The sequence below is a fragment of the Ogataea polymorpha genome (genome assembly GCF_001664045.1).
Source record: "Ogataea polymorpha strain NCYC 495 leu1.1 chromosome Unknown OGAPOscaffold_2, whole genome shotgun sequence".
Classification (NCBI taxonomy): Eukaryota; Fungi; Ascomycota; class Pichiomycetes; order Pichiales; family Pichiaceae; genus Ogataea; species Ogataea polymorpha.
This window is the reverse complement of record NW_017264699.1, coordinates 980,970-992,162: the sequence shown is the minus strand read 5'-3', so window position 1 is coordinate 992,162 and position 11,193 is coordinate 980,970. Positions and strand designations below refer to the sequence as shown.

The 11,193-nt window shown below is 40.3% G+C and overlaps 7 protein-coding genes across 7 annotated transcripts; 5 read left to right on the top strand and 2 right to left on the bottom strand.

The window, feature by feature from the left end:
• Positions 1 to 970: 970 nt before the first annotated feature.
• Positions 971 to 2,431, top strand: OGAPODRAFT_15821 (uncharacterized protein). The gene has a single exon (XM_018353985.1). The coding sequence runs from the start codon at positions 1,015 to 1,017 to the stop codon at positions 1,942 to 1,944; it is 930 nt and encodes a 309-aa protein (XP_018212449.1). The 5' UTR covers positions 971 to 1,014; the 3' UTR covers positions 1,945 to 2,431.
• Positions 2,432 to 2,523: 92 nt separating this feature from the next.
• On the top strand, positions 2,524 to 5,374 carry OGAPODRAFT_92893 (uncharacterized protein; the record flags this gene model as incomplete). The annotated part of the gene is made up of 2 exons (XM_018357241.1): positions 2,524 to 3,611; positions 3,847 to 5,374. 2 exons carry the CDS (start codon positions 2,524 to 2,526, stop codon positions 5,297 to 5,299), a joined length of 2,541 nt encoding a protein of 846 aa, XP_018212448.1. The 3' UTR covers positions 5,300 to 5,374.
• Positions 5,375 to 5,409: 35 nt separating this feature from the next.
• OGAPODRAFT_15819 (uncharacterized protein) lies at positions 5,410 to 6,566 on the top strand (the record flags this gene model as incomplete). The annotated part of the gene is made up of 1 exon (XM_018353984.1): positions 5,410 to 6,566. A coding segment is annotated over exon 1 (1,028 nt), but the record flags the coding sequence as incomplete, so codon positions are not given.
• A 147-nt stretch (positions 6,567 to 6,713) lies between these two features.
• Positions 6,714 to 10,912, top strand: OGAPODRAFT_75512 (uncharacterized protein; the record flags this gene model as incomplete). Its single annotated transcript, XM_018356035.1, has 1 exon — positions 6,714 to 10,912. One exon carries the CDS (start codon positions 6,714 to 6,716, stop codon positions 7,935 to 7,937), a length of 1,224 nt encoding a protein of 407 aa, XP_018212445.1. The 3' UTR covers positions 7,938 to 10,912.
• OGAPODRAFT_15818 (uncharacterized protein) lies at positions 6,873 to 10,912 on the top strand. Its single transcript, XM_018353983.1, has one exon. It carries the CDS (start codon positions 8,276 to 8,278, stop codon positions 8,942 to 8,944), a length of 669 nt encoding a protein of 222 aa, XP_018212444.1. The 5' UTR covers positions 6,873 to 8,275; the 3' UTR covers positions 8,945 to 10,912.
• On the bottom strand, positions 9,022 to 9,822 carry OGAPODRAFT_23423 (uncharacterized protein; the record flags this gene model as incomplete). The annotated part of the gene is made up of 1 exon (XM_018355245.1): positions 9,022 to 9,822. One exon carries the CDS (start codon positions 9,820 to 9,822, stop codon positions 9,022 to 9,024), a length of 801 nt encoding a protein of 266 aa, XP_018212446.1.
• OGAPODRAFT_11941 (uncharacterized protein) lies at positions 10,104 to 10,925 on the bottom strand (the record flags this gene model as incomplete). Its single annotated transcript, XM_018353300.1, has 1 exon — positions 10,104 to 10,925. The coding sequence occupies one exon, from the start codon at positions 10,923 to 10,925 to the stop codon at positions 10,104 to 10,106; it is 822 nt and encodes a 273-aa protein (XP_018212443.1).
• Between the last annotated feature and the right edge of the window lie 268 nt (positions 10,926 to 11,193).

Genomic DNA, 11,193 nt, shown 5'->3' with positions numbered 1-11,193 from the left:
CAATTGTGGAACATGGATGACTGATAAACTACATAATTAAAAACGAGGGATAATTAAATAGTGAACTTAAAATAGCCTTAAAAAGGAGATCGTGACTGTATGGTCGAAAGACAAGGGGGTATCTTTTATTACTTTTACCACCAAGGGACAGTAAAATGACGAATTACATTTTCTGGCACGTCTGGAGAAACTGATGAAGATCTATCACGAGAAAGGTTACAAATATAGGATACAATACAAAGGATACAATAGAGAATGACACTCACCCTCATCCAGAGCGCGACATCCTAGTCTTCCATTCAGATTGCTTCGAAGGCTCGGTTACCTTGGGGTATTCAACGAGACAATAGAGGACATGTAAGCCGCAACAAGTGAAAGGCACGAAAGAAGCTGTCTGGAATGAAATGCAGCGATTTACTGAAGTAGTGCTACATCAGCATCGATCCAAAATAAACTATGAGATGAGATAGTTACACAAGGCATTTTGCCTACAATACTCTGTATTCCGTTTATCATGATGTACTCTAGTATACATACATTTAAATATGGAGTGAACTTGACAATGGGGTTGACTACATACTGCAAGCCTAAAGAAATGAGATTGAATCTGAATCATACTCTAAAAAATATCCACGTGTGAAGTGAAGGTGATCGGTTTGGATAGCCTTAATAGCATACCCAGATGCAGTACCTTAGTGCATAAAATCTCAATGTATATAGCGTCGAATGCTTAGAGCTAAGTACTTGCTCATATGGGGGCAGTTGTGCACCAACATTAAAGGAAGTAAAACGGATGTTAGTCACTACCTAATAAATAACTACTGAATTTTCAAATCAATTGAGGAGAGTGTATATGGTCATACATTCAGCGCTGTTACTTATTGCTCTGAATCAAAATATACACATTAGGTAATATTACAGGTAATCGGTCTATTTTAATTTCTATATCTAATCGTGGATTTTTTGGATCGTTTAAGATGGCTTATTTCATGGCGTTAGATAAATTGAACTAAAATGTCTGAGTTTCAAGAATACCTTGAAAACGTGCTAATAAATTGCAATAGGAGAGATCACGAACAGGTGAAGCTAGGATTGTCCGAATTAGACGAATTATTAACAAAGCTTTGCGTTCTTAAATATGATGAACTGACGTATGAGCCAAGCGCAGTGAGGAAAAGTGGAAGTTTGCCCTCTATTGCTGAACGACAGGCAACAATAAGTAAGAGTGGCTTGGCGAACGGTTTAGCGACTCATTATCAGCGGAGGTGGAAACTGCCCAAAGTTGGTGATGTGGTGTTCGGAGAATTTTTGACTCTCCAAGACAAAATACAATATAATGTGGTGTCGCAACTCATACAGATTATCCCGTTTGTTAGTACGTTCAAAGAAAATGAGTCACTAAGGGTACTTTTCAGAATATTGCAAGGCTGTTTTCTCCTTCATCCTCCATCTCGCAATCTTATCACATACGAGTCCAAAATGTGGGTTCTATTGGAATTTCTCAGCCCAAGATATAGCCCACAGGTCATTGAAGCTCTTATACCTGTTCTGGTGAGTTCGCTTGTTCGGAATGTTCCAAATATAAGAATTTTTGAACGGTTAGGAGGTCCGCAATACCTATGTGAATTGTTGACACATAAGTCTGACGTTGCAGGTTTGGCCCGTGAATGGAAAGAAGTACAAGTGAAGGTGCTGGAATTCCTATTTTTTTATCTGATCCCAGAGTCTCAAAATATGGAGTCAAATTCCTCGTTGAGGCATCCAGTCGCATCTAAGAACGAAAGGTCAAGTAATGTAAAAAATCACGAGGACGGGCACCGAAGGAAAGGCACAAATGAAAAAGCTACAATACTTAATAGGTATCTGAATGGAGAAATTACCAAAGGGTTAGTGGCCGAATTGCAGACAAGTAAGCCATTTGGTGAAATGAACATAGAATGGTGAAATTTCAATTTGCATTAGTCGTTCTATCAGATACGTTCAAGGAGTGTCCTTATTGCATTATGAATAGTCGCGCGTAAATTATCATTCCCAAGCTTGAAATCTTTGGGCTTACAATTTGGGATTTGCCAATTTCTCGCGTCCCTTGCTCATGAAGCTAGAAACTGGGTGAACAAACCTATTAAGGCACTTAATACTAAAGTACCAAACATCCAGCTATTAGGACTGTACACTTAGAGTTCTTGGGAGACAAGTGCGTCCTCCTCAATTTGAAACGAGTATTCTGAATTTTGGACTCATCTGTGTTCACTAGTCACATGACCAAGAGTCACGCGACAGAGCTTACTAAGCTCCGTATTCGGTTATAGCTACTGTCAATGCCTCGTGCGGGACACAAAAAGTCGGACTCGAGTTCGGATTTCCTGCAAAATTCTGCCCTCAGAATTAACGAGCGCCCGGCATCGCGGGCTGGGGCGCATGAAAAACCTACCAGGCAGTAGATTCTTTTCCGTAATGGTCACTACTAGAAAATATATAATTTAGATTTGATATCTACATTTTTTCGCTAATTGTGTACTCAATATGCTGTCGCAACTTGTCAAGAGCCATTTAGTCAAAGCCTCAGGTAAAAGAGCATTTGCGACGACAGTTAATGAGAATTTTCTTCCCAAGAAGTATGGCGGAAAGTACATAGTTACCTTGATTCCCGGTGATGGGATTGGTAAGGAAATCACGGATTCGGTGAAGACGATTTTTGCTGCACAAAATGTTCCCATTGATTGGGAAACAGTGGAGCTCTCGGGAGTGTCTGGTTCCGCTTCTCAAATAGATGAGGCTGTTTTGTCTTTGAAGAGAAACAAGGTGGGACTTAAGGGTATTACATACACTCCTAGCTCCCCATTCGCGAAATCTTTGAATGTTGCATTGAGGAAAGAGCTCGACATCTTTGCTTCTTTAGTGCTGATAAAAAACATTCCTGGTGTTCCATCTAAGCTTCAGGATATTGATTTTGTCCTTGTCAGAGAAAACACTGAAGGTGAGTATTCTGGCCTTGAACACCAGTCAGTTCCAGGTGTTGTTGAATCTCTCAAAATCATGACAAAGTACAAGACTGAAAGAATTGCTCGTTTTGCATTCGATTTTGCTATCAAAAATGATAGAAAACTGGTGACTGCCATTCATAAGGCCAATATCATGAAATTAGGTGACGGTTTGTTTAGATCTACCGTGAAGGAGGTTGGTCTTGCCGAATACCCAGGAGTGGAAGTCAAGGACATGATTGTTGACAATGCCTCCATGCAAGCCGTTTCTTATCCTCAACAATTTGATGTCATGGTTACACCAAATTTGTATGGATCCATTTTATCCAACATTGGTGCCGCCCTGATTGGTGGACCAGGATTGGTGCCAGGAGCAAACTTTGGTAGAGAGCATGCTGTCTTTGAGCCAGGATGCAGACACGTTGGTTTGGATATTAAGGATAAAAATGTTGCCAATCCTACTGGTATGATCCTGTCTGCAACTATGATGTTGAGACATCTTGGTTTGGATCCATATGCGGATAAAATTGCCAAGGCAACTTATGACGTGTTGGCCGAGGGTAAAGCAGTGACTCCTGATATCGGCGGAAAAGCTACAACTACCGAGTTCACTGCTGCAATTTTGTCAAAGTTACAATCTTGAGTAGATGATTAGAAAACTAGAAGCTGACATTTATATTATCCTGTATAGAGAAACAGTTGAACTACATTTATAGGATTCCTTATCAACCTGATAATCTTTACTTACGTAATGCAGACTTCTTTGGAAAGCCTTATACTAAAGGGAAAGAAATTCTTGCCAAAAAGTGCGGAAGATGATTCATTCAATTGATTTTCATTTACAGTTAAAGCAATCTCAATTCAGAACACCAATTGAAGTGCTGAGGAAGAACTTCAAAAGCATACAAAAACTCGTGGAGACACATAAAAGTTATTGTATATCCCAGATAAAGCTAATTGAAAACACTCCCAATAAGAAAGAGAAGTTGGATCTTATTGATGCCGCTATTCAAAAGCAGGAAATGTTTAACTATGATATTGAAAGAAGGGTCGAAGAGCACAATAAGTATATTTCAAGGCTGAAAATAAGACTACACAAGCTTAAACAGTTTCAAACATTTTATGATGACCACAAAAAAGACCTCTCCAGTGAAGAAGCACTAACCAAATATGCATCGCTTTACAGAGAAGAGATCAACCTGTTGTTGATTGATTTTCTTCTTAAAAGCTCTTTTATGGATCAAGCTCATTTGGATGGGCAAAACTCGGGTGTTATTTTGGCTAAGAAATTGGGACTTGATAACCTTATTGACTATGATGTGATATTACGAGGTCTTGAAATCTATAATGAAATCAGGTTCCACAAAAATCTGAAAATTTTGATCAAATGGTGCACAGAAAACAAAAAGAGTCTGAAGTCAATCCAGGACGAAAACGATCCAAACTCCTCTCTGAAATTTGAAACTTATTTTCAAAGTTTCATTGAACACGTTAAGCTAGGGGAGCTTTCCAAGGCTCTAGAGATTGCCAGTGAATATTTGGTGAATTTCTTGGACACGAATGTGGACGACAACTTATACAAAATTGCTTCAGGTGCGGCATTACTTTGCTGGAATCGAACTTACTTAAATGACACCATTCAGCTATCCCTCAATCGCGATCATGAAAGAACTTCCTCATTTTATGACCAGAGTATGAACATGGTGAGCCAAATTCAAGGGAATGTATCACCGTTAAAGGAGCTCTTGGAGGAAAGTAAATGGTCCAAGCTAGCTGATTTTTTCCTGTTCAACTACAACTCTATATATGGAATAAGCCAGAAACCAGACCTGCTATTGCTTTTGAGTGTGGGATCCACTGCCCTTAAGACAAGATCTTGTCTACGCTCCTCAACCCTTAGTCAAGTCAGTACGAATGACATCAATTTCGACGATTACTTGATCGACACCAGGAACAAAGATGGCAGACCTGCGATACATAATGAATGTCCAATATGCTCACCAGATCTTTACGAACTTACTCATGATATCCCATTTTCTCATCAGGTAAAGTCGAATATCTACGACAATCCAGTGATGCTTCCTAATGGCAATATATACCAATATGATAAACTGATCTCGAAATCTTTCAACATTAGTGGGGAAAACTTTGAGCGATCGAAGCTCATGCCAATGCAGCATTCCAAAGAATTGAAGGACTCGATTGGCATTCTTGGTAAGAATGAGTCTAGTGGTCTGTTGGACAACTATGAGCTTCTTGACCCTTTGACAGGGGAGGTTTTCAAAAGGGAACAAATTACAAAAGTATTTCCTACGTAAGATTTAGTGGCACATATGATGAGCTTTTTGACTGCCCTCCCACCTTAACTTTGCAAAATAACGTAGCGCCAAAACAATAAAAAACAAAAAATTAAAAAAAAAAAACGTTTAGATCAATTTGTGTAGGATTTCAATTGAAAGATTATTGAATGGCAAAGCATCCTTTCAAAGAGAATAAGTCCCCAAAATTGGGAAAAGGTAGGTTGAAATCCGCCTTGACGCGGTATCACATAGAAACGAACACAAAACACGGATTGGTTGGCAAGAAAGGTGTAGAAGGAAAAGTGAAAAGTTTAATAAAGGACAATAATAATAATCACACACAAAGTAGCAGTGCAATTACACGTCCATACTTGAACAAGCCTTTCATTCCATTTGCTCCATCTGACCATCTCTTACTGGTGGGCGAGGGAGATTTCTCATTTACACAAAGCATAGTAAATGCTGACTATGTAAAACCCTCCTGTACTTGGGCAACAAGTCTAGATTCGGAGGAAGATGTCTACAAGAAGTATCCACATGCAAGAGAAATCATTGAATTCTTAAGATTCAGTGGCGTTCATGTTATATTCAAAATAGATGCAACACAATTAGTCAGCTCTTTCAAATTGAGTCTGAATGTTAAGAAGCAAGCCAATCGCAATGTCAGGATGCTTGGAACTGATCATATTGATCTCATCATGTTCAACTTCCCTCACACAGGCAAAGGCATTAAGGATATTGCAAGAAATATAATCCATCATCAAAAACTTATTTACTCCTTTTTCAAAAGTTGCTCTGAGTTTTTCAACCTTCTTGATGCATCACAACTAGCCACTCAGAAAGTCTACGACGTGACGACCCCAGAAACATTGAGGGAACCCGGATTTGACAAGGCTCTAGCTTCCCGACCAGAGATATCCAAAAAAAGGATTGCTTTGGCGTTATTTGAAGGTGAGCCGTATGACTCTTGGCAAGTAAAGCGTTTGGCACGAGAATCAATCGGCTACAAAGTTGAAAGATCAGGACGATTTGCATGGGAAGCTTTTGATGGTTATCATCATAGAAGAACAAATAGTATGAAGAATACAACCAAAATTGCACATGAGAGAAATGCTCGTTTGTATGTTTTCGAAAAAGCTGTGAATTCTGATAATAGAGATCTCAGTGAACCAGGAAGGGTTGACATTGATGATGAATAGAACACTGTTCGTACATCTTGGTTTGTGTCATTCAGTCACAAATATCAAGCATGTAACCCGAATTAGCGTTTGAGTGTAAGAAGCCGCATTCCTCTTGTATCGATTTTGTGAAATTTCCTAAATAATATTAATATTTTGGCTGAATTTGATCTTAAGTGTCGTCCGCTCGAAAATTTGATATTTAGGCTAATACTCTAGACAGCCATAGGACGAGCATTAATTTAGATATACTAATGTATGAGGAGAAGGACAAACAAGCAAACTTATCAGCTACTAGAAATAGGTTTAAGTTCGACTCTCAAGGACAGCCTCAAAAGTCTCATTTGACGCGAAGAGTTCCAACAGATAGTATATATTCTCAGCGAACCACGGGATCTGGTGCAGGAACTGTACTTAAAAATTCGCTGGAGACTTTGAAACTGCGCCAGACATCCGTTCGGGGCTTCTCGTCCTACGCTGCCAACCTTATTGAAAGCCAGGAAGAATGTTCTTCATCCTACCCCCCCCATGCTCAAAAATTCTGGAAGTATCATGTCTTGCAAATCAGCCAGTTTGAATTTTATCTTACAACAAACCCTGATAACAGACACAAATTTATCAGAGGCGCACCTGGCTACTACGTTGAGCTTGTACTCAACAATGATTTGGATGGAGATTACGTTTCGGCTTCAAACTATGGGTTTCAGTTGGTGTTTAGAAGACAAAGATACCCAATATCAAAAACTGAGTCGAGCGAGACAAAATTCGACCCGTCTCAGGTTTTCACAGTTATGAAACAATCGCATTCTAAAGGGGGAGATTTTGAGGTTGTGGGACAAAGCAGCGAGTTTGTGGATTATGAAGGACGACATTCGTACACACCCAAGCAGCAAAAAATCGCGGCCACCTTTCTAAACAAAGCCAACTCGCTCTCCCAAAATGGTATGGTGATGGAAACTTGCTATCGCCTCCAACATCTTCGAGTCTGTACGCTTAAAGAAAAAAAGAGCACCATATTGTTCAAGAACAAAATCGACGGAGTTAAGTTATCAAAAGAAGGTTCAATTTACTATATCGATGATAAAATAGGTGGCTCATACTGGCATGATTCAATCATAGGACTTTTCAGACCTTGCGAAAGAGATATAAAAGCCAGAATTACGAAAAAAGTATTTTCGAAAGGGGATTCGTTCCATTCAGTTCGTGAAGAGCTCAACGAGAATTTGGAGGCAATGAGCCTTGATGATGAGGAATCTTCAAGCGACCGTACGTTTTATTTTGCTCGAGATGGTCTTCTTCAAAGACATCCTCAAGATGATTCACCGAACGATTACAAACTGGGCTGGATCACTATTTACGACAAATCAGATTACTTTTCAACTCCGAATGGAAATTGGGAAATGGTGCTGGGAGTCACATTTGCTGCCGCTTTTGAACTGATAATTGATAGGTTTGTTCGAGATTCGGCGTTGGCTTGATGCCTCTTTAAGATAAAGTGGTAATTAAAATACTTTATCTTATCATCATAGCTTTCCAGATTGGTATCACACCGGTGAAAAATCTCAGCCCGGAATAATAATTTCGATAACATTAACCCATCCAGGAAGGACCGAAAAATTTCCGGCTCTGCTTCAAATCGAAACTAGCTTCAGTCATAATTTTAGGCGCGCGAATTCATGGCGCCTGGCGTAAATTTCTTGTCCCCCGGTGAATATATAAGAATCTTACCCTTTTGGGAACCTTCATTCTGATTTGATTTATTATATAAGAAGCACAAATTTGTCCTTCTATTAATCCACTGAGTACGAAGGAAAAAATGACGGTCAATCCTAAGAAGACAATTTGTGTGTTTTGTGGTTCATCATTTGGAAAAGAATCTTCCTATTCTCAAGCGGCAACTGAGCTAGGGAGATTGCTTGCGGCAAAGGATTATGGGCTTGTTTATGGTGGCGGAACTACAGGACTGATGGGACTCATTGCCAAATCTGTTGCATCACAAGGTGGTTATGTTCATGGAATAATTCCCGATGCTCTGGTCTCTAAAGAGCGAACTGACTCTGTTGATGAGATAAACGAAAAAATACAATCCGATGTGGAAAATCACAAAGGAGAAACACCCTTAGACGATAGTTATGGCAGAACTACAATTGTGTCCGATATGCACACAAGAAAGAGAATGATGGGCATGGAAGCTGATGGCGGTTTTGTTGCCATGCCTGGAGGATTTGGCACTTTGGAAGAAATCATGGAAGTTACCACATGGTCTCAATTAGGGATTCATCAAAAACCTGTGGTTTTGTTTAATGTTGATGGCTTCTACGACGACTTCATCAAATTCCTGAACAAAGCAGTGGAAGCGGGTTTTATCTCCAAGAATAATAGTAATATTGTGGCGGTTGCAAGCACACCCGAGGAAGTTATTGAGAAGTTAGATAATTACGTCGTCCCAGACGGGAGATTCAACCTTACTTGGAAAAACCATTAGGTGGGTCACATTTGTCACCATGACTCCGAGGAGACTTTTCGACTCCATCCTAAATAAATGCATTTTATTAAGCGTGCTCAGTCATAGGTCTTGATATAATCAATACTATCAACACATTCAGCAACTGTCATTTGATTATTGCCTAGAATTTTGCTCACTTCGATTCCTGCGTCAACTGTAGATGCATAAGCATCATGTTCGAGAATAAGACCGGTTGACCCAGAAGCTTTCCAATGTTTCACATCGTTGAAAATCTGGCTGGATGTTTTGGATGGTGGTGATGTCTCCATTTTCCAATCAAACGTATCATAGTCCCAAAGGACAGCTTGCATTCCAAAGGCCCTAGCAATTTGTCTAACTCTATCATCAACACCACCGTATGGAGGTCTATACCATTTCGGCAAATGGGCACCAGTTGCGTTCATCGCCCAAATGGACCATTCCAATTGAGCAACAATCTGCTCGTTTGTTAGACCTGGCAAAAACTTATGAGACCATGTGTGACAGCCAAGCAAATGCCCATTTTGTTTGATCTGGTTATAGATTTCTGGATACCGAACTACATTCATCCCAACAGTGAAGAATGTAGTTTTGTGATTTAGACCTGCAAGAAGTTTAGGCGTTGAGGCTGAAGGACCGTCATCGAAGGTCTGAGAAAGGACGGGACAAGTGTAAGCATCATCGAAGGAAATGCATTTGAAACAATCAAACGAGCAGCTGGAACGGTCTGGAGGACATGTACCTGCTGACCGAGGGGGAAAGTTTGGTATTGCTTTCAAGTCAATGAAGTCCAATGGAATGTAAGGTGGGTCCGCTCCTGGCCATTCTTTTAGTCCAGTAACATCAGAAAGCCATTTTGGCATTGGAGTAGTGGCCATCATAGATACGTTGACAGACGACAACTCAGTAAAATGGTGGGTTGTAGCTCCTTGAGCATTAAGTTCGGCAGGAGCCGCTAAACTAAATCTTCCCTCGAAAATATAGAAGGCCAGGGAAAGGGGGATAAAATTGAATCTCATAGCTTAGCTGGATATTTGAGTTAGATCTCGTGGTTTGTTCGTCGGGTTGAAAGAAAAGGGGATAGTTAATGTTCTAGACAAGGTTTCAAATTGTCAGTTAATTGATTTAAGCGCCATGAAGCATATGCATCAATAAATATTTATCTTGCTTGGGTCAACGCGCTCTGGTCCGTTTTGTTGTTGTCATCACCTGTTGTTGCACCAGGGATACACAAGGGTGAAATATCCTCCATTACCTTGTCGGAAGTAAAGCTGTCCCTCCTTCCAACAGAACTGAGAGAGTAATTCGCAAATGTAGGTGAGTTCCCACCTTTTTTACGTGTCTTGCTCGTTCTAAAATCTGGCTGATCAAAAGGCTGAGAATCGTAAAAACTGTTAATTCCTAGTGCTGTGGTGGAAATGCTGGGTAGCCTTTTAGAGCTGGCGACGGACCCTCCAATTGTTGACCGTCGCTGACTTGAAGATCTACTTACGGATGAGGAGTTCGAAGCAGAAGAATTGGAGCCTGTGGATGATCCAGGCATGAATTTAGCCAGTTGCTGCTTCAATTGTTTATTCTCTTCTTTCAAACTTTGTATTTCCTTCATTAATTTTAAAACTATTCCTTCCTGTTCCTTCTCCATTACATCTATGAGATTCTCTGGACTCAAAGGTATACCGCCCATTGAGGATCTTCTTGATCTGGAGGAGGAACCATTAGATGATATTGAAGAATGAGGCGCATTCTCAAGCTTAGTAAGCGAAGAGACATTTGTCGATTTGGGACTTATGGTAGCTTGGTTTGCTGAGAAAGTGGCAACATTGGGACTGTTAATAACTTGCGGTTCAGAGAGCAGTGTATCCGTTGTTGATGGCAACCTATTGGGTAAGATATGACGATCCGCCGTTATAGGTTTATTTAGTTGTGAGCTCGTTATGCGCGGTGAAGTTTGTGCGCTAGGGGACTGGCCTATACGCTCCATTGCGTAGATATGAACAAGGTAGAGTCTGGGACTAATCAGTCAGGGAATCCAAAGTGCCAAACAGATGGTGAAGATGTCAGCCAAATTATGAAAGGTGCTGAGATCACAAAATGGTTCTAATTATATGTCAAGATTGTGGCTATATATCCCATATCGCCAAAATGGTCGTTCACTAACCAACATATTGAAATGCGGGTGAAATCTTACAATAGGAATTTTGTGTCATCACCAGTATTAGAGTTAGGTGGGGAAAGTTTAGTAGCGCCGC

Coding starts and splice junctions, on each gene's coding strand:
- OGAPODRAFT_15821 (XM_018353985.1), top strand. CDS start 1,015: ATGTCTGAGTTTCAAGAATACCTTGAAAACGTGCTAATAAATTGCAAT.
- OGAPODRAFT_15818 (XM_018353983.1), top strand. CDS start 8,276: ATGACGGTCAATCCTAAGAAGACAATTTGTGTGTTTTGTGGTTCATCA.